The sequence below is a fragment of the Pituophis catenifer genome, unplaced genomic scaffold (assembly GCF_029215685.1).
Source record: "Pituophis catenifer annectens isolate HBS135680 unplaced genomic scaffold, rPitCat1.0.hap2 SCAF_2, whole genome shotgun sequence".
Lineage (NCBI taxonomy): Eukaryota > Metazoa > Chordata > Lepidosauria > Squamata > Colubridae > Pituophis > Pituophis catenifer.
The window spans coordinates 29,661,352-29,686,890 of record NW_027256882.1 but is presented as its reverse complement, the minus strand read 5'-3'; the positions used below and the strand labels follow the sequence as shown (position 1 = coordinate 29,686,890).

Below are 25,539 nucleotides of genomic sequence, written 5' to 3'. Positions count from 1 at the left end.
TTTAACTATAGTCTCAGTGCTCCAATCCCCAAGAGATGCTGGCTGGAGAATTCTAAGGCTGAAAATCTTGGGGGCACACAGGGAGAAAAAGGCTGGGACTCCTGGCACATAGCATTTCTATCATCCACCATCACAAAAATGCAAAGAACACTCCAAAAAAGTTTTTTACATAATAGCCAAATTTTTACAAAAATAAATATCCAGCAACTTCTTATGCTGAAAGCAAGATAGCCATTATCAAAGTAATATGTTCCAACTTTTTCTTTCCTCTGCTGCATCTAATACCACTGCATATTTGCCTACAAAAAATCAGGCAAATTCTATTTAATTTAATCAATTTAAATAGTCAATATCTCAGCTGGACTTACAATGGGACACTAGAAATGACATTGAAATGGTTTCTCTCTTGTGTGAATCCTCTGGTGTTTCACCAGGCTGGAATTGTGACTGAAACTTTTACCACAATCAGCACATTCAAAGGGTTTCTCTCCTGTGTGAGTCCTCTGGTGGCCAATGAGTTTGGAATGCTGACGGAAACTTTTCCCACAGTCAGGACATTTAAAGGGTTTTTCTCCTGTGTGAATCCTCTGGTGTTGAACCAGGTTGGAATTCTGACTGAAACTTTTCCCACAGTCAGGACATTCAAAGGGTTTTTCTCCTGTGTGAATACTCTGGTGTTTCACCAGGTTGAAATTCTGACTGAAACTTTTCCCACAGTCAGGACATTCAAAGGGTTTTTCTCCTGTGTGTGTCCTCTGGTGTTTTACCAGGGTGGAATTGTTACTGAAACTTTTACCACAATCAGAACATTCAAACGGTTTCTCTCCCGTGTGAATCCTCTGGTGTCGAACCAAGTTGGAATACTGACTGAAACTTTTCCCACAGTCAGGACATTCAAAGGGTTTTTCTCCTATGTGAATACTCTGGTGTGTTACAAGGCTGGAATTGTGACTGAAACTTTTCCCACAGTCAGGACACTCAAAGGGTTTTTCTCCTGTGTGAGTCCTCTGGTGTTTCACCAGGTTGGAATTGTGACTGAAACTTTTACCACAATCGGAACATTCAAAGGGTTTTTCTCCTGTGTGAATCCTCTGGTGTTGAACCAGGTTGGAATGCCGACGGAAACTTTTCCCACAGTCAGGACATTCAAAGGGTTTTTCTCCGGTGTGAATCCTCTGGTGTTTCACCAGGCTGGAATTGTGACTGAAACTTTTACCACAATCGGAACATTCAAAGTGTTTTTCTCCTGTGTGAATCCTCTGGTGTTGAACCAGGTTGAAATTCTGACTGAAACTTTTCCCACAGTCAGGACATTCAAAAGGTTTTTCTCCTGTGTGAATACTCTGGTGTGTTACAAGGCTGAAATTGGTACTGAAACTTTTCCCACAGTGAGGACATTCAAAGGGTTTTTCTCCTGTGTGAATCCTCTGGTGGTTCACCAGGGTGGAATTGTGACTGAAACTTTTCCCACAGTCAGGACATTTAAACGGTTTTTCTCCTGTGTGAATCCTCTGGTGTGTCATGAGGCTGAAATTGGTACTGAAACTTTTCCCACAGTCAGGACATTCAAAGGGTTTTTCTCCTGTGTGAATACTCTGGTGTTTCACCAGGTTGAAATTCTGACTGAAACTTTTCCCACAGTCAGGACATTCAAAGGGTTTTTCTCCTGTGTGAGTCCTCTGGTGTTTCACCAGGCCGGAATTGTGACTGAAACTTTTACCACAATCAGGACACTCAAAGGGTTTCTCTCCTGTGTGAGTCCTCTGGTGGCTGATGAGGTTGGAATGCTGACGGAAACTTTTCCCACAGTCAGGACATTTAAAGGGTTTTTCTCCTGTGTGAATCCTCTCATGTCGAACCAGGTTGGAATTCTGACGGAAACTTTTCCCACAGTCAGGACATTCAAAGGGTTTTTCTCCTGTGTGAATCCTCTGGTGTTTCACCAGGCTGGAATTCTGACTGAAACTTTTCCCACAGTCAGGACATTTAAAGGGTGTTTCTCCTGCGTGAATCCTCTCGTGTGTCACCAGGCTGGAATTCTTACTGAAACTTTTCTCAGAACCAGGACATTCCAACATTTTCTCTCCTGTATGAGTGCTCTGGTGTGAAACGAGGTAAGAATTTTGACTTAAACTATCATCAGAATTAGGACATTTAAAGGGCTTCTTGCCTGTGTGAATCCTCTGGTGTATCACCAGGTTGGAATTATCGCAGAAACATTTCTCACAATCAGGACATTCAAACAGTTTCTCCTTGGTGTGAGTCCACGTTGCCATGCTTCCTAAAGAATTTACTGCATTGGGAGCACTTGTAGGACTTCTCTCCTGTGTGGGTCCTTCCAAGAACCACAATGGAGGTGTTCTGATCAGAGGTTTTGCCACATTTAGAGTATTGTATGGCTCTTCTCCAGTCGCGATCCTCTCAGGCATAATCAGCTGTGATTTGCAAGCTGTATCTTTCCCACAACAGGCACATCTATGTAGCTTTTCCACAACTCATATTCCTTTGGAGATCAAAAATATGGATGATCTCTTGATTAGCAATGTTTTTATTCAAGCCATTTTCTTCCTCCCAGAGTGGGCCCACAACTCTGTCTGTTCTACGTGGCTTTCCAATTGACCTTTTCCTCCCCAGTAACTTCCAGATATTTCCCTCTTTTGCCCAATGGAAAAATAATCTCCCTTGACTTTTCATGTAATGTATGCTTGAATTTCACACCCTGCTTTTCCCAGCTAGAAATCTCTTCCTGATTTTCTCTCGTTTCCCTCTCACTTGCTGAGGAAGATTAAGAATTGTGTGGCTCTCTGAAGGAAATGGAAGATATTTTGATTTCTGGACTGACTTGCTTTGGTGTTCAATGTTGGTTGTTATCCTCAGTTGTCCAGAGTGCTCATTGCCATCTTCTTTGTCTATAAGATTCAAATAAAAATGTATCTTTAATTGTGCACGAAATGGCTGCAGAAGATGAGAAAAAAAGAAAAAGGGTTACATTACTATGAAAAAGCAAACATGCCACAATACTCAAAGAAGCTCTTACATTAATCATGACACATGGAAGACTACCCAGATCCAAGTTTGAATATCCATTCAATGATGAAATTCCCTTGTTGACTGGGTCAATCACAAATTCTTAGCAGTGCAAACGGTTGTTTTCACATACAGTCAAGTGAAAAAGAAAGTACATTCTCTTTCATTGAATTTTATGAATTTACTTATCAGATGACGTGGTATTCATCTTAGAACAACCAGCACAAACAGGAACAAAATTGTTGGCTAAAATAGAAGAGTATGGAAGAGTGGCCGGATTAAAAATTAATAAACAAAAAACAAAGGCATTAACGAAGAACCGTACAAACCTAGAGGAAAAAGAATTGGAAGATAAATTAGGAATACAAATAGTAAAAAAAGTAAAATATTTAGGAATTTGGCTTTCCAACAAAGGGTCAACACTTAGGGAGGATAATTATAATAAATTGGTAAAACAGATAAAAAAAGACCTAGAAATATGGAGTAAGTTATAGCTATCATTTCTAGGAAGGATTGCATCCATTAAAATGAATGTATTACCTAGAATACTATATTTATTCCAAGTAATTCCGATAAGCCTAGGAAAAGATTTTTTCAAAGACTTCAATAAAATGATTGCAGACTATATTTGGCAAGGATTGCTATATTTGGATTGGGGGTGGGAGGCACCATGTTGCGGTGGTTCTCCTCCTATCTCTCCGACTGGTCGCAGTCTGTGTTGGCAGGGGGGCAGAGGTCGACCTCAAGGCGCCTTGTTTGTGGGGTGCCACAAGGGTCGGTCCTCTCGCCACTCCTGTTCAACATTTATGTGAAGCCGCTGGGTGAGATCATCCGTGGATTTGGGGTGCGATGCCATCTGTACGCTGATGACACTCAGCTGTACATCTCCACCCCAAACCACCCCAACGATGCCCTTGAAGTGATGTCCCAGTGTCTGGAGGCCGTGCGGGTCTGGATGGGGAGGAACAGGCTTCGACTCAACCCTTGCAAGACCGAGTGGCTGTGGATGTCGGCATCCCGATATAGCCAGCTGGTGTCATCGCTGGCTATTGGGGGCGAGTCATTGACCCCCACAGAGGGGGCTCGCAACTTGGGTGTCCTCCTGGACACACGGCTGTCTTTAGAAGAGCACATGACGGCCGTGGCCAGGGGGGCTTTTTATCAGGTTCGCCTGATACGCCAGTTGCGCCCCTTTCTGAGTCGGGATTCCTTATGCACAGTCACTCATGCTCTCGTCACTTCTCGCCTGGACTACGCCAAGGCTCTCTACATGGGGCTCCCCTTGAGGAGCACCCGGAGGCTCCAACTGGTCCAGAATGCGGCCGCGCGGGTGATTGTGGGGGCGACATGGCGCTCCCATATAACACCTCTCCTGCGCGAGCTGCACTGGCTCCCGGTGGTCTTCCGGGTGCGCTTCAAGGTGTTGGTTCTCACCTTTAAAGCGCTCCATGGCTAAGGGCCAGGGTATTTACGAGAACACCTTCTGCTACTGATAACCTCCCACCGGCCAATACGCTCTCACAGAGAAGGCTTCCTCAGGGTGCCGTCGGTCAAGCAATGTCGACTGGCGGCCCCCAGGGGGAGAGCCTTCTCTGTGGGAGCACCCGCCCTCTGGAACGAGCTACCTCCCGGAATACGGCTGATTCCGGATCTCCGCACTTTCCGTAAGGCCCTGAAGACGTTTTTATTTCAGCAAGCCAGCCTGGCCTGAATAGGTTTTATGGGTTAGTTTTTTAATTGTATAGGTAGGGATTTTGAATTTGGGAGGCTGTTTAATTTAATTTATTTTTAATTATCTTAACTTTTATATTGTATGTTCTTTTAATTCTTGGCTGTTCACTGCCCTGAGTCCCTTCGGGGAGGATATAAATTTAATAAATAAATAAATAAATAAATAAATAAATAAATAAATAAATAAATAAGGGAAGAAGGCAAGAATCAAACTAAAACATCTCCAGGACATACAAGAGAAAGGCGGATTAGGACTACCAGATTGGCAAACATACTATAAAGCGACATCACTAATTTGGATAAGAAATTGGATAGAATTTAAAAACAAAAGGATATTAACAAAAAGGCTGGCACGCTGTCTTATGGGAGGGAAGAGATAAACATCATGGATATTTTCAAAACCACATTATTAGAGGACCTTTGCTTAAAACAGGAGGGGGGAGCGGACCTGGCAGCTATTACTGAGACTTGGTTAGGCCCGGAGGGAGGGGTCCCCCTGGTTGAGATGTGCCCACTGGGCTTCAGAGCGTTTCATCAGCCGAGGACCCAGCGGAGGGGCGGGGGGCTGGCGGTTATTATTAAAGAAGATCTTGGTTCGAGGGAAACCACTGTGCCACAGATGGCCGGATGTGAAACCCTCTTTGTGAGATGGGGTCATGGGGCTCAGATGGGCCTGTTGCTCACGTACCTGGCTCCCTGCCGGGTGACAACGGCCCTGCCCGAGCTACTCGACGTGATAGCCACGGTGGCAGTTGATACACCCAGGCTTATGGTCATGGGTGATTTCAATCTGCCATCCGTTGGTGAGACGTCTGAGATGGCCCGGGAGTTCATGGCTTCCATGACGGCCATGGACGTGACCCAGTTAGTTCATGGCCCCACCCACAGGGGGGGTCACACTCTGGACCTGATTTTTGTCTCTGGCCAGTGGTTGAGTGGCCTTGTTATAGGGGATATAGACATGGAACCCTTGTCATGGTCTGACCACTCGCTCCTTCGCCTAGATCTTTGAACCGCTACACCCCGCCGCAGGGAGGCGGAGCCTACAAGATGGGTCCACCCCAGGTGCCTGATGGATTCTGATAGATTCCAGATGGAGCTTGGGCCATTTCCTGAGGTTCTAGCACATGACTCGGTCGGGGATCTGGTGGCGGCCTGGGATCGGGCCGCTAGCGGAGCCTTAGATCGAGTTGTGCCTTTGCGGCCTCTGACTCGGTGCCGATCCCTCGTGGCTCCTTGGTTCACTGAGGAGCTTAGGGAGATGAAGCGCCGGAAAAGACACCTGGAGAGTGGTTGGAGGGCCAGTCTCACCGAATCTGATCGAACACTGGTAAGGTCACATTTTAAGACCTACCTAGTGGCGATAAAAGCGGCGAAGTCCAATTACTTTTCCGCTCTTATTGCGTCATCAGAGAATCGTCCAGCGGCCCTGTTCAGAGTGACCCGCTCCCTGCTTCAACCGGGAGTGCGGGAGGACCCTCTGGAGGGAAGGGCTGAGGATTTCGGACGGTATCTGTATGACAAAATCCCTTAGATCCGGCGGGATTTGGACTCTGACTGGGTAGATCCGGGTAGGATGATGAGGAATAGTCCTGAGAATGTTATCTGGGAAGAGTTTGACTTTGTGACTCCGGATGACGTCAACAGGATTTTGGGGAGACTTAATGCGACCACATGTTTACTGGACCCGTGTCCCTCCTGGTTAGTACTGGCTTCCCGGGAGGTCTCACGTGGCTGGCTCCAGGGAATTATCAACGCTTCGTTGAGTGAGGGTCACTTCCCCACTACCTTGAAAGAGGCGGTGGTGAGGCCTCTCCTCAAGAAGCCCTCCCTGGACCCGGCAGTATTGGCTAACTACCGTCCTGTCTCCAACCTTCACTTCGTGGCGAAGGTTGTTGAGAGTGTGGTCGCACGACAGTTCCCATAATTCCTGGAGGAAACGTCCTATCTGGATCCATTCCAGTCGGGTTTCAGGCCTGGGCACAGCACGGAAACAGCATTGGTCGCGTTGGTTGATGATCTCTGGAGGGCTCGGGACAGGGGTTGCTCCTCTGTTCTGGTCCTGTTAGAACTCTCAGCGGCTTTTGATACCATCGACCATGGTATCATGCTGCACCGGTTGGAAGAGTTGGGGATGGGGGGCACGTTTTATGGTGGTTCTCCTCCTTTCTCTCCGACCGGTCGCAGTTTGTGTTGACAGGGGGGCAGAGGTCGACCTCGAGGCCTCTCATCTGTGGAGTGCCGCAAAGGTCGGTCCTCTCGCCCCTTCTGTTCAACATTTATGTGAAGCCGCTGGGCGAGATCATCCGTGGCTTTGGGGTGAGATACCACCAGTACGCTGATGACACCCAGCTGTACATCTCCACCCCAGGCCACCCCAGCGATGCCCTTGAAGTGATGGCCCAGTGCCTGGAGGCTGTACAGATCTGGATGGGGAGGAACAAGCTCAAGCTCAACCCTTCCAAGACTGAGTGGTTGTGGTTCCTGGCATCCCAATATAGTCAGCTGACTCCATCGCTGACTATCGGGGGCGAGTCTTTGGCCCCCGTGGAGAGGGCGCGCAATCTGGGTGTCCTCCTGGATACGCAGCTGTCCTTGGAGGAACATCTGAGGGCTGTTGCCAGGGGGACCTTTGGTCAGGTTCGCCTGATTTGCCAGTTGCGCCCCTTTCTTGATCGGGATTCCGTGCGCACAGTCACTCATGCCCTTGTCACCTCTCCCCTGGACTACTGCAACGCTCTCTACATGGGGCTCCCCTTGAGGAGCACCCGGAGGCTCCAACTTGTCCAGAATGCGGCCGCGCGGGTAATTATGGGAGCTGCATGGCGCTCCCGTATAACACCGCTCCTGCGTGAGCTGCACTGGCTCCCAGTGGTCTTCCGGGTGCGCTTCAAGGTGTTGGTTACCACCTTTAAAGCGCTCCATGGCATAGGACCTAGTTATCTTCGAGACCGCCTTCTGCCACCGACGACCTCCCATCGACCCGTGCGCTCCCACAGAGAGGGCCTCCTCGGGGTGGCATCAGCCAAGCAATGCAGGCTGGTGACCTCCAGGGGAAGGGCCTTCTCTGTGGGGGCTCCCACCCTCTAGAATCAGCTGCCCCCAGAGATAAGGAGAATCCAAGACCTCCGTGCCTTCCGCCGTGCCCTTAAAACTTTCCTTTTCCAACAAGCCGGGCTGGCCTAACAAATCTTTTAAATGATTTTAAATTTGTTTGTCTTTTTAAATTTTGGGCCAAATTGAGATATTTTCTTAATGTTCTTAATGTATTTATTATGTGTTTTTATTTGGCTGTACACCGCCCTGAGTCCCTAGGAAGAAGGGCGGTATATAAATTTGAAGTAAATAAATAAATAAATAAATAAAATAAAATGTGGCAAGAGATCAAAAAAATGCATTATTTATTTATGTATTGGACTTGTATGCTGCCCTTCTCCCGAAGAACTCAGGATGGCTCACAACACTAAGAACAGAAAATACAAAAGTTAAAAGACAAATTCAAGCAGAATATCCAATAAATAAGGTTAAATGTGGGAATACAAATTCAAATGTAAGATTTAGGAATTTTAAAAGCTACAAAATCAGTTTAGAGTCAACCCAGGCCCGCCTGTTGGAAGAGCCAGGTCTTCAAGGCCCGACGGAAGGTTCGGAGGTCGGGGATTATCCGGAGCTCCAGGGGTAACATATTCCAGGGGATCCCACAGAGAAGGCTCTCCCCCTAGGGGTCACCAGTCGACATTGTCTAGCCGAATGTACCCTAAGAAGGCCAATTCTGTGGAAGCGGACCGGGCGATGGAAGACTACCGGTGGCAGGAAGAAAAAGTGCAGAGGAGAGCAACCAGGATGCTTAGGGGACTGGAGACTAAAACATATGAAGAACGGTTACAGGAACTGGGCATGGCTAGTCTAGTGAAGAAAAGGACCAGGAGAGATATGATAGCAGTCTTCCAATATTTGAGGGGCTGCTACAGAGAGGAGGGGGTCAAGCTATTTTCCAAAGCACTAAGGAGAGATTCAACCTTGAAATAAGGAGGAACTTTCTAACAGTGAAAACAATCAACCAATGGAACAGCTTGCCTTCGGACATTGTGGCAGCTTCATCACTTGAGACTTTCAAGAAAAGATTGGACGTCCATTTGTCAGAAATGGTGTAGGGTTTCCTGCTTGAGTGGGGGGGTTGGATTAGATGACCTATAAAGTCCCTTCCAACTCTCTTAATCTGTTAAAAAGATTATTCATAAATGGGAAACATTCAAGACAGTTGCCAATCTTCCCAGGACTGGACATCCAAGAAAATTCACCCTAAGGCCAGACCATGCAATGGCCAGAGAAATTACTAAAAAAACAAAGAGTTATATCACAGACTCTACAGGCTTCAGTTAGCATGTTAAATGTTAAGATTCATAACAGTGCAATTAGAAAAAGACTGGACAAGTATGGTTTGTTTGGAAGGGTTGTGAGGGGAAACCCTCTTCTCTCTAAAAAAGTCATAGCAGCATGGCTGAGGTTTGCAAAGTTGCATCTGAACAAATCACATGACTTCTGGAACACTGTCCTTTGCACAGACCAGACCAAAGTGGTACCAAAGTATTCTAGAGTCAAAACTGAGGTCATCTATCCAATAGCTTGTTAGATCAGGCGCAGGGAAAGGAAGACGTGACCAGCTCGATACATTTAGTAACTTTATTGCAACAGTAACAAGACTGGCTCAGCGCTGCCGGAGCTCTCCTTATATTCACTCCGGCAGACGCACCGCCCCTAAGACAGCTATTCAAACTTCCCGCCCGAGGCTGGCAGCCAATCCGGGCGGGTGTCCTTATAAGGACATAACACTCCTCCCCCCCTAGTTCTTAGTCTGTCCATCAAGCACGTAATTACGCAGGTACGCGGGGTGTCGCGAAGCCCAAGATGACCTGCGCAGTTCCATTCTGGTTTGGCCGTCTTTGTGGATGGAGGGAGCTCCTGCGTCTCCCGGTCCCCTCCCGGGAACTGGGCAGGATCTGGCCGTCGAGTGCGTGGGCTGGGTTCCCGCGCCTCCGGCCGGGTCTCAGACCTCCGCCCGCTGGCGATGCTGGTCTTCTTCTCCGCCTGGGTTATGGATTACTTGTCGCTGGCTGTCGTCACCGCCCGGTACGGAACTGCTGAACCCCGGTAAGTCTCTAATGTCCCACTTGTCTTTTACCGGTTCGGTGGTGGCTGGTTCCGGTCGGGGGTGCGGGTCTCGCGGCTCCCTCTGGTTCCGATCCCGGTGTCCCTCGGTTGAGACCAGTGCCCTCCCTTGGTGGCTGCCGGGACGTGGTGGCTCTTGTCCGACCTCGCCAGGGTGGAGCTGGCCTCCCTCGCGGGGGTGGTTTAGGCCTTCCTCGCAGGGTTGGTTTGCGTCTTGTCTGGGATGTGGTTTGTCTGCTTGGTAGGGCTGGTGTAGGTCGCCCTTCCCAGTGTGTTGGGTGCCGACCTTGCCGGGGTGATGTGGGACTACCTCATCAGGGTGTTTCCGGCCTACCCTGTCTGGCTGAGGCAGGCCTACCTCTTCGGGGTGTTGCTGGCCTACCTCATCGGGGTGTTGCAGGCCTACCTCGTCGGGGTGTTGTAGGCCTACCTCGTCGAGGTGTTGCAGGCCTACCTTGTCGGGTTGGAATCCTTCCACTCCCTTCCACCTTTTCCCGAGCTGGTTGATGTGACGTCTATAGACCTGTCCATCTTCCAGCGCTACCCGATAGGACTTCGGGCCAGTTGTGCTCTCGATCTTCCCCTTCAGCCATTTCGGAGAGCCGTGAAAATTCAAAGCGAAAACTGGGTCTCCTATGGCAAAGGTGCGAAGTTGGTGGCTGGCGCTTGCGGGTACCTTTGAGTCGTATTGGGGGTGCAGTCTGTCCAGTGGTGACCGGAGTCTTCTGCCCATCAACAGCTCCGCCGGGCATTTTCTTGTGGTGGCATGCGGGGTGATGTGTTGGGTGAGAAGGAAGTTATCGATCCACTCCTGCCAATCACCCGTGCCCATTTTGGTGAGCGCTTCTTTGGTGAGCCTCACCATCTGTTCCGCCTGCCCATTTCCCGCTGGCCTGTACGGTGTTGACAGGGCATGGCATATGCCCAGTCCGGCCAGGAATGCCTCCATGGCCAAGGACATGAGTTGGGGCCCGTTATCGGAAACCAACACGTCCGGCAGTCCATGGGTGGCGAAGAGACGGCGTAGAGCCCGGATCGTCGCTTCCGTTGTGGTAGATGCCATGGGTACCACCTCGAGCCACTTGGAGAAGGCGTCAACGACGATGAGTAGGTGGCGCCCTGCATCGGACCCGCGAAGTCGATGTGGATCCTTGACCAGGGGCTGCTGGGGGTCTCACACTTCGTTGGTTCTGCTTGGGGTGGCGCTGAGCGTACTTCTTGGCACGGGTCACATCTGGAGACCCATTCCTCGATGTTTCTGTCCAGTGATGGCCACCAGACGTAACTCCATGCCAGAGCTTTCATGCGGACGATGCCGGGGTGCCCATTATGCAAGGTTTCTAGCATTCTTCGTTGCAGAGTGCTGGGAATCAGCACTCTGTCTCCCCATAGTAAACAGCCTCTCATGGTGGACAGCTCCTTTTGCTTTCTGGCAAAGGGGCTGAATTTCTCCTCTGCCTTCTCCGCCGGCCACCCTCTGAGGATCCAGGACTTAACTTGGCAGAGTGTGGGGTCCTTTTGGGTGTGGACGGCCACATCTGTGGATGTGACTGGGCAGCTGTTGTCGTTGTCGATGTGGAAGAGGTCGAGCGTGGGGGCTGGGTCTTCCACTGGGTCCTTTGATGGGCATCTGCTCAGCGTGTCGGCGTTCCCAATGGACATGCCTGGCTGGTGCACGAGCCTGTAGGAATAGCCGGCTAGGAAGATGGCCCATCTTGTCATCCACGGGGACATGAAGGTCTGGGTTGGTTGGTCGCCTGCGAGGAGCCCCAGAAGCGGCTTGTGGTTGGTCACTATGGTGAAGCTCCTCCCGTAGACGTACTCGTGGAATCGTCTGACTCCTGCGACGATGGCCAGAGCCTCTTTGTCCAGCTGGCTGTAATTGCATTCCGCGCTGGACATCGTCTTGGAAAAGTATGCTATTGGGGCTTCTGAGCCATTCGGAAGTTCAAGGCTGAGGACTGCTCTCACCCCGTATGGTGATGCGTCACAGATGAGCTTGATTGGGAGCGTCTCATTGTATTGTATGAGGACACTTTTGGATGTTAAAAGTCCTTTGATGGCCCGGAATGCTGCTTCCTCCTCTTGGTCCCACTTCCAGGAAGCCGCTTTCCCCAGCAGGCGGTGGAGTGGCTCAGCAATCGTGGCTTTCTGTTTGAGGAACATGGCATAGAAGTTAAGCAATCCAAGGAATGCCTAAAGCTCCGTTTTGTTTTTTGGGCTGGGAGCTTCATGGATAGCTTTAACATTTGATTTGGTGGGGTGGATGCCTGTGCCATCTATGAGATAGCCCAGGAACTCGACCTCCTGGACTCCTAGGATGCATTTATCTCTCCTGACTCTCAAGCCCTTGGCCTTGAAGCGCTGCAGGACAAGCCTGAGTCTTTCAAGGAGTTGTGCTTTGGAATCTCTGGAGATTAGTACATCATCGAAGTACGGCACCACCCCTGGAACGCCTTGGAGAAGGCGTTCCATCATTGATTGAAAAATTCCTGGGGCAGCGCTGACTCCAAATTGGAGACGGTTGCATTTGAATTGTCCTGTGAGTAACGATTGTTTGGGCCTCCGCCGTCTTTTCGTCCACTGGCAGCTGCTGGTAAGCCTGGGCCAGGTCCAGTTTGGCAAAAATTGAGCCAGTCCCTAGGGAATGCAGCAGATGTTGCACCACTGGGACTGGGTATGCGCTCTGCGGCAACGCCTTATTGATGGTACACTTATAGTCAGTGCAGATGCGCACAGATCCATCATGCTTCATTGGGGTCACAATGGGGGTTTCCCGTGAAGCATGATCGATAGGTTCCAGAACGCCTTGGGCGATCAGCTTATCTAGCTGAGCGTCTACTTTCGGCTGCAAGGCAAACGGAACCTGGCGGGGCTTCAGCCTAATTGGGGTGATTCCCTTGTCCAGATTAAAGGAGATTGACTTTCCCACAAATTTCCCAACCTTACCATCGAAGACTTCCTTGAACTCTTCGATGAGATTGTCGAGTTCGTCCCTCTGGATCTGATGGATGCCTCCGATTGATAACCCTAGCGGCTTGAACCACTCCACTCCTAGCAGGTTCGGTCGGCTGTGTTCCACGACTGTGATGGGAAGTTTGCCTTGGAATTCCTTGAAGGCGATGTGGAGTGTGGTTCTGCCCAGGACACCGATGGGTTTTCCACTGAAATCCACGAGCCTCAACCTCAGGGGCTTTAACTGGTTCTTTTCACAGGCTGGCTTCAGGCGCTTCAGATGTTGCCAGTCCATAATGGAGTAGATGGAGCCTGAATCTACTTCCATTGTGCACGGTGACCCCTCTGCCAGCAGTGTCACGTTGAATTTGGTGGCACCGTCGTCGCTTGTGTGGGCGATTGTGGTCTGGTGCACTGCTCTGTTGTGAGGATATTCGTCGTCTCCGCGCCTGGACTGGTTCGAGGACCGTTTGGATGTCCTCTGGGTGTCTTTGCGATTTTCGCGGAATCTTGGCCTGGGGGGTTCCAGGGCTGGATCTGCTGCTCTGCATGCTTCGGCTATGTGTCCCCTCTTCAGGCAACGACGGCAGGTCGCGTCCCTCCATCTGCAGTTAGCTCTGGGGTGGTCACCTTTGCAACTGCCACAGCGTTCGCCCCCGGTCACCATGTTAGGGATTTTCCCACCTGGGGGGGCGGGAAACCTTGTGTACGGCCATTTCCTCATCGGATTCTGATGGTGTGGCGGAGTCATCTGAGGAATTTGGGCCCGACTTCTGGATCTTGTGGATCCCTCTTGCCTTCACCATTGTGGCGGCCACTTTCTCGGAAGTCTCAGCAGCTGTGGCTTCTTCAAGGACTTCCTTGAGCGGAATCCTCTTGCTGTTCAGGAACTTCTTCTGGAGACCCACATCCCGCAACCCGAAGTCGATGCGGTCTCGGATGGCATTATCAACGTTGTCAAACTCGCAATTGGCAGCGATTTGATGAAGTGCTGCCACAAACTCTTTAATGGATTCACCTTCCCGTTGATTCCTCTGCTGGAAGGTGAATCTGTTTGCAATTGGGATGCCTGTGGGTGCGTATGTTCCTGCAGGACTTCCTGCAGGTCACTCCAGGACATCTCCTCAATATCTCTAGGCGCCACGAGGTCGATGGCCATCTCTAGGATGTCAGAGCCGCAGTGGGCCAGGAACAGGGCTCTCTTGCGTTCATCGTCGAGGTTCTGGTAGCCGTTTCCTCGGAGGAATTGCCGGAATCTGACCATGTACGACCTCCATTTCTCTCTTGCCGGGTCGAATGGATTCAGCGAAGCAATCGGTGCTTGCGGGGTTGCCATTCTGTAGGATGCCACGGTTAGGTGACTTCAGCTCGGTTAAGGCGATCATGCCACGCGTCTTGCTCAGGTTCTCTTCTCTAGTCCTTTGTCGCCAGTGTTAGATCAGGCGCAGGGAAAGGAAGACGTGACCAGCTCGATACATTTAGTAACTTTATTGAAACAGTAACAAGACTGGCTCAGCGCTGCCGGAGCTCTCCTTATATTCACTCCGGCAGACGCACCGCCCCTAAGACAGCTATTCAAACTTCCCGCTCGAGGCTGGCAGCCAATCCGGGCGGGTGTCCTTATAAGGACATAACAAGCTAAAGCTTGGCTAACATAGGATTATGCAACAGGACAATGGACACAAAACACATCAGCAAATCTACAACAGAATGGCCGGAAAAGAAAAGAATCAAGGTGTTGCAATGGCAGTCAAAGTCCAGACCTCAACCCAATTGGCGGGACTTCAAGAGAGTTGTGCATAAAAAAACACCCACAAATCTCAATGAACTGAAGCAATGTTGTAAAGGAGAATGGGCCAAAATTCCTCCACAACGCTGCAAGAGACTGATAAAGTCATACAGAAAAGAATTACTTCTAGTTGTTGCTGCTAAAGGTGGTTCTCCAAATTATTAAATCATACTTTTTTTACACATAACTTCTCTGTTTTGGCTTTCTTTTTATAAAATAAAAGATGACCTGATGTAATATGTCATGTTATTCCTTTGTTGTATTAACCTACTTTTAAGAACTTCTAAGGACCAATTGATTTTTACTATGTCCCAATATATATAATCATAGAAGTCAAGAAGAGTGTACTTTTTTTCACATGACTGTTTATCTGGAAGTCCTGAAAAATATCTCAATCGTACCTTCTGTGCTAATGTCAATTCTGACCGGGACGCCTTGCGCACGGTCACTCACGCCCTCGTCACCTCCCGTCTGGACTATTGTAATGCTCTCTACATGAGGCTCCCCTTGAAGAGCACTCGGAGGCTCCAACTGGTCCAGAATGCAGCCGCGTGGGTGGTTATGGGCGCACCTTGTTACGCCCATGTAACACCTCTCCTGCGCGAGCTGCACTGGCTCCCGGTGGTCTTCCGAGTGCAATTCAAGGTGTTGGTCACTACCTTTAAAGTGCTCCATGGCATAGGACCAGGATATCTACGGGACCGCCTTCTGCCACCAACAGCCTCCCACCGACCAGTTCGCTCCCAGAGAGAGGGACGCCTCAGGGTGCCGTCGGCCAAGTTATGTCGGCTGGCAACACCCAGGAGGAGAGCCTTCTCTGTGGAAGCTCCTGCCTTCTGGAATGAATTGCCCCCGGATATTCGTAACATCTCTGACCTCTGGGTTTTTTGCTGTGCCCTCAAGACCCTACTGTTCCGACAAGCGGGGCTGTCAAATTGATTGATTTTAAATTGGGTCTTAATTTGGGGTTTTAAAATTCAGCCAAAACTATTTAATGATTTTAATTAATTTTAACTAGGATATTGTATATTTGTATTTTAATTCTGGCTGTACACTGCCCTGAGTACTTCAGGAGAATGGGCAGTATATAAATAAAATTATTATTAAATTATTATTAAATTATTATTATTATTATTATTATTATTATTATTATTATTATTATTATTATTATTAATCAGGAATCTGATCAATTTGATGTTTGCTCATATGTTGAGATTCTAAGGCCGAAGTTCAGGCCTCAACAGTCTCCTGAGGCCATGGAAAGGTTCACAGGAAACCACTAGCCTGTCTGTTAGGCACGTGACCAAAATCACAAAAGGCATGCTTGACTATTTTTATAATTTCTATAATTTCTATATTTCTATACTTTCTCTGTCGTGTCCCAGCTGCCTCTTATGTAATGAAGTGAAAGCAAAGAAATGTATAAATATCTGCCTTTCATTATGCTCAGGGTTTCTTCCTTCTTAGGAGGGACCCATCTTTATTCAGCTGAAGAAATGCGTTGGCTTATCAACAAACACACTTGAACTCTCTTTTATTTTATTGAGCCACACCTGACAATCTGCATGACACTAACTTTACAGACGTGGGAGCTTTAACTGACCAAATGAGGCCTAAAGCCTCTGCAAGATTTGAAGCACCAGTTATGCCCATGGAAGCCATGAACTCCAAGAAAAGGCATAAAATACTTTCCACAACCCCTTTGGTGACATCCCAATTGAAGTAGTCCTCATTACTGACTGCAATTGGGACTGGCATCTGTGTCACTAAGCATTTTATTTCCAGCTCCTTTCTCCTGGCTTGGAACCGGACCGGATTTTTCTGCCTACAATTTGTTTAGATTTTAACGTGTATGTATTATTTTCTGTCTCTAAGCCGCCCACAGTTACGTCATGGTAAGGTTGGTGGCCAATACATTTTATATTTGTTCCATCCAGAACAAATGGCTGCCCAATCTCCCCTCAAAACCCTCCAGGGACGGAGCAGCCACAACCTCTGGAGGGAAGCCATTCCCAAAGAATCAACCTCCACTTGAAAGAGGCTTTTTCAAGCTTCCCACCAGCAGAAATTGCAGCCACCAGTTCCACAGCCTGCAGCACCAGTGGGCTTCCATTTGGGGAGGGAAGGAACCTGCAGCAGCCGCAGCTGAGAGGCTTCAGCCCAGTTGCTTCTCCGCTTCCAGCCCAAGTTGCTCCCGGACTCTCCTCCCACCTGCAGCCCTCAACTCACCTGCCAGCTGCTGCTTCTACCATGGAAACAGCAGAAAAGCCGCTCTGCACACCAACTTCCTCCCATCAGTCATCCGGAAGAGGAAGTTCCGCTGCGCTTCTCCTCTCCTCCCATCCTTTCTAGCAATGCAGTACTCAATGGTTTAAAGACTCCTTTTTTAAGCGCAATCAGGGATGGCACCATTGATAGCTTTTTAGGCACAGACGTTGCCTGACCGCCATCTAGCGACAGGAGGTGGTAAAACACGCCTGTCCATTCTCTACCAAGGCTTTTGGAAGAGGCTTTCGACTCCTAGCAGCCGACCTTTGCAACTGAGCCAAGTGAAAAAGTGAAACGTGACGCTACTTAGCTTCGTATTTGGTGCCTTTGGATCAGTCTTGATGCCTGGCCTTACAGTTTCCTTGGCAAAGGTTTTTGGAAGTGGTTCCCTCCTTTTCCTGCTTCCTAGGCCTGCTTACTTCCTTCCATGTGGGGATAGCTCCATTGAGGATTACCCTTTGAATAGGATTTGTCAAGCAGTTAGAAACTCACTTTCTATAGCATTTCTCTGGTTCACTAATTGTCAAAGAATGAAATAAAGTTTGTTTGGCATGATCTGTTTTTGATCAACCCATGTTGGCTACTGGTTATAACTTGTTTGCTTCTAGGTGTTCACAGATTTGTTGCCTGGATATGTTTTCCAAGATGTTACCAGGTATTAATGTCAGGCTAATCTGTCTGTAATTTCCTGGATGAGTTTATTTTACCTGTTTTGAAGATGGGAACCACATCAGCTCTTTTCCAGGTAATCAGTTACAGGTAATCCTGAATTTACCACCACAATTGAGTCCAAAATTTATGTTCTTAAGTGAGGAATTTGTTAGTGAGCTTTGCCCCATTGTACTACTTTTCTTGCCTCATTTGTTAAGTGAATCCTTGCTATTGTTAAATTAGTAATACGATTATAGCACAGTCGTTAAGTGAATCTGATTTCCCAATTGACTTTGCTTGTCAGTAGGTCACAAAAGAAGATCACATGACTCTGGAACACTGCAACAGTCATAAATGTGAACCAGTTGTCGAACATCCGAATGTAAATGACATGACCATGGGGATGCTACCGTGTTTTCCTGAACATAAGACCCTGTCTTATATTTTTTTGAACCCCGAAATAGGGGCTTGGCCTTGTTTTTTTGGGGGGGGTGTCTTATTATTTTCAGGGTGCAGGAGGCCCTGGGTGGCCTGAGCACTCACAGCAGGGGGTCCGGCAGAGAGAGGGTCCTTCTGCGTGCCGCCATCAAGCCCCTCCCCTCCTGCAAGTGTGTGTGGAACATGAGCAGCCTGAAGGCGCCAAGCCGCGGGAGCACTTGTGTCCCTTTGCTCACGTGCCTCCCAGGCCTCACCACATCGATGTGGCTGACTATCCATCAGGGCTGCGGCTCCCTTTGCCCATCATCGCCTCTCTGCCCCGGCTGCCCACAAAGCAGGGGTTTCCAGCTGGGCTTTTGAAGCTGCAGAGGCAGAGTTTAGAGGAGAGAAAGAAAGACTTCTGCTGCCTTCTTTGCGTGCAACCAGCCAGCAGAAGCAACAGAAGTCTTTCTTTCTCTCCCACAAACTCCGCTTCTGTGGCTTCCAAATTCCAGCCAGGGCAGCGGCTGCTCTGGGAGTGTGCTTCCCGCTCTATGGTGATAGTCACTGGAGGCCTCCCCTTTCCCCCCTGCTTTTCTCTGCTCCAATCACCCTGTGGTCCCTCCACCCAAGCGCTGTCCGATTGGAGTGCCCGCCAGCAAGCCCAGGAAGCCCCTTCACATTGGGAGTCACCGGACAGGACGTCAACCAGGCCGGACTCTTCCTGGGGAGGGGAGCTTTGTGGGACCCTTGCCCTCCCTCCCTTCTTCCTGCAGGCTAGGTTACTCTTCTCTGGTGCCTGGCAGTGAGACGCCAGGCAGCTACGCCGAGAGCAGCCCCAACAAATGCAGCTTGGCTGGCCTGGCCATGGGCAGCACTCCGTGCCCGGGGTTGAGCTTGGCCCTCAGTGGACCAGCCAGAGCCTTCACAGGCGGCAGCAGCAGCAGCAGCAACACCTGCAGTGCCTCAGCCACCGCGGGTGAGACCTGTGCCTCTGTGGCGCAGGCGCTTGGTGTACGGTCAGTGCCGGGGCGGCAGGGGGGCACATGAGTTTATAGGGATGTGGCTGTCTTGGGAGGGTTGGGGACCTGTGTGTGTGTGCGTGTGAGAGAAAGGGTTGGGTGGGGTGGAGAGAACATTGCTGGGCCACCCAACCAAACAGAGGAAATAGATGAACTTTTTGCTAGTCAGCTAACTAAGGTATGTAGGAAGCACATCCCAATAGTAATGGGGGAGTTTAACTATCCTGACATCGACTGGGAGACAAAGTCTGTGCCAAGTGGAAGATCCAATAGGTTCCTAACAAACCTAGCAGACAAAAGTAGAGAAGGGAACAAGGGTATCATCCATATTGGACTTAATTGTCATGAACAGAGATGAAATAATAGAAGGTGTTGAAGCTACAGGAACCTTGGGGGTAAGTGATCATGCAATATTGGAATTCAAGATTATGCAAGCACAAGTAGTAGAACAAAGTCAAACTAGAGTCTTGGACTTTAAGAGAGTTAATTTCAATAAACTTAGAGCTTGGGAAGGATTCCACGGATGAGAATCCTCAAGGGGAAAACAATTCAAGAAGTTTGGGAAATTTTGAAAAGTGAGATTATAAAAGCCCAGTCTAGCCCAATACCAATGAAGAAGAAAAATAACAGCTCTCAAAAGAAACTAGCATGGCTGCACAAAGCGTAGACTCAATTTACATAGACTTCTGTAAAACTTTTGATTCAGTGGTACACGACAAATTACTTCTAAAACTAAAATCTTATGTCATTTCTGGACTCCTACATAAATGGATAGCTTCCTTCCTGTCAAACAGACAACAAGTGGTCAAAATAGGAAGCACTCTATTAAATCCTGTACTTGTTAACAGTGGTGTTCCTCAATGCAGTGATTTAGGTACAACACTCTTTATACTTTACATAAATGACCTTTGTGATCATATTAAAAGCAACTGTGTTTTCTTCATTGCTGATGTTAAACTATTCAACACCACCGACAATGCAACTACCCTTTAAAAAGACCTTGACTATGTGTCAGATTGGTCTAACAAGTGGCAACTTCAAATCTCAACCAATAAATGCTCTGTCTTGCACATTGGCAAAAAAAATCAAAACATAAAATTGAAATTAGATGGACATGGAAAAGAAAAATGTCAAGGAAACAATTGGTCCTTTTTGGGAGAAAGTGGCAAGAAGGTGAGAAAGCAGTACTACTTAACTCGTTTTTTGCATCTGTCTTTACACAAAAGGAAAAAACAGTCCAACCTATCAAAAACAGCACCACAAAAAACAGATTAGGAACACAAGTTAAAATAGGGGGGAAAATGGTAAGTGAACACCTGTCTACCCTAGATGAGTTCAAATCACCAGGATCGGATGGATGACACCCCAAGATTCTGAAGGAACTGGCAGACGAGATCTCAGAACCACTGAACTATATCTTTCAAAGATCCTGGAGCACAGGATTTTCCAGCCAGAGGACTGGAAAAGAGCTGATGTAGTTCCCATCTTCAAAAAAGGAGAGAAAAAAAAATAGATCCAGGAAACTATCAGCCTGACCTCAATACAAGGGAAGATTCTAGAAAAGATAATCAAGCAATGAATCAGCGAACACTTAGAAGCAAACAAAGTAATTTATTTATTTATTTATTTATTAATCAAATTTCTATACTGCCCTACTCCCGAAGGACTCAGGGCGGTGAACAGCCAAGATAAAATACAGATAATACAAATATTAAAAATCCCCTAAAATTATTAAATATTTTGGCCGAAACACAGATTAAAACACCCAATTTATAAAATCACGAATTAAAAATTTAAAAGAGGAGAGTTAGGCCAGGCCAGCCTGCTGAAATAAAAAGTTTTGAGAGCACAACGAAACGTGCGCAGGTTCGGGATCCTCCGTATCTCTGGGGGGAGCTCGTTCCAGATGGTAGGTGCCCCCACAGAGAAGGCTCTCCCCCTGGGGGCTGCCAGTCGACACTGTCTGGCCGACGGCACCCTGAGGAGCCCCTCTCTATGGGAGCGTACTGGTCGGTGAGAGGCTATTGGTAGTAGAAGGCGGTCTCGTAAATACCTCGGTCCGATGCCATGGAGCGCTCTAAAGGTGGTAACCAAAACCTTGAAGCGCACCCGGAAGACCACCGGGAGCCAGTGCAGCTCGCGCAGGAGGGGGGGTCACATGGGAGCGCCACATCGCTCCCATAACCACCCGCGCAGCCGCATTCTGGACCAGTTGGAGCCTCCGGGTGCTCCTCAAGGGGAGCCCCATGTAGAGAGCATTGCAGTAGTCCAGGCGGGAAGTAACGAGAGCATGAGTGACCGTATTTAACGAGTCCCGATCCAGAAAGGGACGCAACTGGCGAATCAGACGGATATGATAAAAAGTCCCCCTGGCCTCGGCCATCATGTGCTCTTCTAAAGACAGCCGTGAGTCCAGGAGGACACCCAAGTTACGAACCCTCTCCGTGGGGGCCAATGACTCGCCCCCAATAGTCAGTGATGGCACCAACTGACTATATCGGGATGTCGGAAACCACAGCCACTCGGTCTTGGAAGGGTTGAGCCTGAGTCTGTTTCTCCCCATCCAGATCCGCACAGCCTCCAGGCACTGGGACATCACTTCAAGGGCATCATTGGGGTGGTCCGGGGTGGAGATGTACAGCTGAGTGTCGTCAGCGTACTGATGGTACTTCACCCCGAAACCACGGATGATCTCATCCAGCAGCTTCACATAAATGTTGAACAGAAGGGGTGAGAGGACCGATCCTTGTGGCACCCCACACACAAGGGGCCTTGGGGTCGACCTCTGCTCCCCTGTCAACACGGACTGCGACCGGTCACAGAGAAAGGAGGAGAACCACCGTAGGACGGTGCCCCCCACCCTTAACTCCTCTAGCCAGTGCAGCATGATACCATGGTCGATGGTATCAAAAGCCGCTGAGAGGTCTAATAGGACTAGGACAGAGGAACAACCCCAGTCCCGAGCCCTCCAGAGATCATCAACCAACGCGACCAATGCCGTTTCCGTGCTGTACCCAGGCCTGAAGCCCGACTGGAACGGATCCAGATATGACGATTGATCCAGATGAAATGATCCCAAGAGCTTCAGCGGCATTAAAGGACAGGGTTTCGGTTGGAGGCTTTTAAGAAGAGACTGGACAGTCTCTTGTCTGAAATGGAATAGGGTCTCCTGTCTTGACCAGTGGGTTGGACTAGAAGACCTCTAAGGTCGCTTCCAACTCTGATACCGCAATTCAGCCCAAAATTTCACTGTTGCTAAGTGAGACATCTGTTAAGTGAGTTTTGTCCCATTTTACAACTTTTCTTGCCACAGTTGTTGAGTGAATCACTGAAGTTGTTAAATTAGTCACACGGTTGTTAATTGAATCTGGCTTCCCTGTTGACTTTGTTGGTCAGAAGGTGACAAAAGAGGATCACATGAGTCCGGGACACTGCAACCATCATACTTATGGGTGTTTTGCTAAGCACCTGAATTTTGAACATGTGACCATGGGGTTGCTGCAGTGGTTGTTTGAAAAACAGTCAAGAGAATCACAGTGAAGCCACCCTCATATGAAGGAGAACCAGTTTTAAAGCACGTACCACAAATGGAATAAAATCTGGGGAGAAAAGGAAAATGTAGCAACTGACATGTTTCAATTTAATTGCTTCTTTTGGCTTTTGAACCATGAAGGTCACCTGCAGGGCAGAACAGCCTTTACATCTGAAATTTTACATTGCTTTTTTCACTGCCCTAAACTCCCCCAATATATTTGCTATTCATATGGTTTCTTCCACTTGCGTGCCTCATTCTTGACACAATCTGAATAGACATGCTTGGTGCACTGAATTTCTGGAACTGTAATCGTGTTTCTCCAAAAATAAGACCCTGTCTTATATTTTTTTCAATCCTGAAATAAGTGCTTGGCCTTATTGCCATGCGCTCAAAAGCACGATTGGGCTTATTATCCTTTGTGGGAAACAGGGTAGAAAAAGAAGAACATTGAAAAAAAGCCCTGATGTCTCTTCTCCGCTTGTTTTTTCCTTATATGAAGAAGCACAATCTCTTTAACTATAGTCTCAGTGCTCCAATCCCCAAGAGATGCTGGCTGGATAATTCTAAGGCTGAAAATCTTGGGGGCACACAGGGAGAAAAAGGCTGGGACTCCTGGCACATAGCATTTCTATCATCCACCATCACAAAAATGCAAAGAACACTCCCAAAACGTTTTTTACATAATAGCCAAATTTTTACAAAAATAAATATCCAGCAACTTCTTATGCTGAAAGCAAAGATAGCCATTATCAAAGTAATATCTTCCAACTTTTTCTTTCCTCTGCTGCATCTAATACCACTGCATATTTGCCTATAAAAAATCAGACAAATTCTATTTAATTTAATCAATTTAAATAGTCAATATCTCAGCTGGACTTACAATGGGACACTAGAAATGACATTCAAACGGTTTCTCTCCTGTGTGAATCCTCTGGTGTTTCACCAGGCTGGAATTGTGACTGAAACTTTTACCACAATCAGGACACTCAAAGGGTTTCTCTCCTGTGTGAGTCCTCTGGTGGCCGATGAGATTGGAATGCTGACGGAAACTTTTCCCACAGTCAGGACATTCAAAGGGTTTTTCTCCTGTGTGAGTCCTCTGGTGTTTCACCAGGCTGGAATTGTGACTGAAACTTTTACCACAATCAGGACACTCAAAGGGTTTATCTCCTGTGTGAGTCCTCTGGTGGCCGATGAGGTTGGAATGCTGACGGAAACTTTTCCCACAGTCAGGACATTTAAAGGGTTTTTCTCCTGTGTGAATCCTCTGGTGTGTTACAAGGCTGGAATTGGTACTGAAACTTTTACCACAATTGGAACATTCAAAGGGTTTTTCTCCTGTGTGAATCCTCTGGTGTTGAACCAGGTTGGAATTCTGACTGAAACCTTTCCCACAGTGAGGACATTCAAAGGGTTTTTCTCCTGTGTGAATACTCTGGTGTTTCACCAGGTTGCAATTGTTATTGAAACTTTTCCCACAGTCAGGACATTCAAAGGGTTTTTCTCCTGTGTGAGTCCTCTGGTGTTTCACCAGGCTGGAATTCTGACTGAAACTTTTCCCACAGTCAGGACATTCAAAGGGTTTTTCTCCTGTGTGAGTCCTCTGGTGGTTCACCAGGGTGGAATTTGTACTGAAACTTTTACCACAATCAGAACATTCAAACGGTTTCTCTCCTGTGTGAATCCTCTGGTGTCGAACCAGGTTGGAATTCTGACTGAAACTTTTCCCACAGTCAGGACATTCAAAGGGTTTTTCTCCTGTGTGAATACTCTGGTGTTTCACCAGGCTGGAATTGTGACTGAAACTTTTCCCACAGTCAGGACATTCAAAGGGTTTTTCTCCTGTAGGAGTCCTCTGGTGTTTCACCAGGCTGGAATTGTGGCTGAAACTTTTACCACAATCAGAACATTCAAACGGTTTCTCTCCTGTGTGAATCCTCTGGTGTCGAACCAGACTGGAATTCTGACTGAAACTTTTTCCACAGTCAGGACATTCAAAGGGTTTTTCTCCTGTGTGAATACTCTGGTGTTTCACCAGGCTGGAATTGCGACTGAAACTTTTCCCACAATAAGGACATTCAAAGGGTTTTTCTCCTGTGTGAATCCTCTGGTGTTTCACCAGGCTGGAATTCTGACTGAAACTTTTCCCACAGTCAGGACATTCAAAGGGTTTTTCTCCTGTGTGAGTCCTCTGGTGTTTCACCAGGCTGGAATTGTGACTGAAACTTTTACCACAATCAGGACACTCAAAGGGTTTATCTCCTGTGTGAGTCCTCTGGTGGCCGATGAGGTTGGAATGCTGACGGAAACTTTTCCCACAGTCAGGACATTTAAAGGGTTTTTCTCCTGTGTGAATCCTCTGGTGTGTTACAAGGCTGAAATTGATGCTGAAACTTTTACCACAATCGGAACATTCAAAGGGTTTTTCTCCTGTGTGAATTCTCTGGTGTGTTACAAGGCTGAAATTGGTACTAAAACTTTTCCCACAGTCAGGACATTCAAAGGGTTTTTCTCCTGTGTGAGTCCTCTGGTGGCCAATGAGGTTGGAATGCTGACGGAAACTTTTCCCACAATCAGAACATTCAAAGGGTTTTTCTCCTGTGTGAATCCTCTGGTGTTGAACCAGGTTGAAATTTTGACGGAAACTTTTCCCACAGTCAGGACATTCAAAGGGTTTTTCTCCTGTGTGAATACTCTGGTGTTTCACCAGGGTGGAATTCGTACTGAAACTTTTACCACAATCAGGACATTCAAACAGTTTCTCCTTGGTGTGACTCCACGTTGCCATGCTTCCTAAAGAATTTACTGCATTGGGAGCACTTCTAGGGCTTCTCTCCTGTGTGGGTCCTTCCAAGAACCACAATGGAGGTGTTCTGATCAGAGGTTTTGCCACATTTAGAGTATTGTATGGCTCTTCTCCAGTTGGGATCCTCTCAGGCATAATCAGCTGTGATTTGCAAGTTGTATCTTTCCGA

The 25,539-nt window shown here is 48.0% G+C and overlaps 2 protein-coding genes across 2 annotated transcripts in view; one reads left to right on the top strand and one right to left on the bottom strand.

Moving 5' to 3' along the window:
* Positions 1 to 25,539, top strand: part of LOC139310059 (uncharacterized) — a 649,177-nt gene that overhangs the window by 440,830 nt on the left and 182,808 nt on the right.
* On the bottom strand, positions 378 to 24,566 carry LOC139313466 (zinc finger protein 850-like; the record flags this gene model as incomplete). Its single annotated transcript, XM_070939072.1, has 2 exons — positions 378 to 1,225; positions 23,462 to 24,566. Coding segments are annotated over 2 exons (1,953 nt in total), but the record flags the coding sequence as incomplete, so codon positions are not given.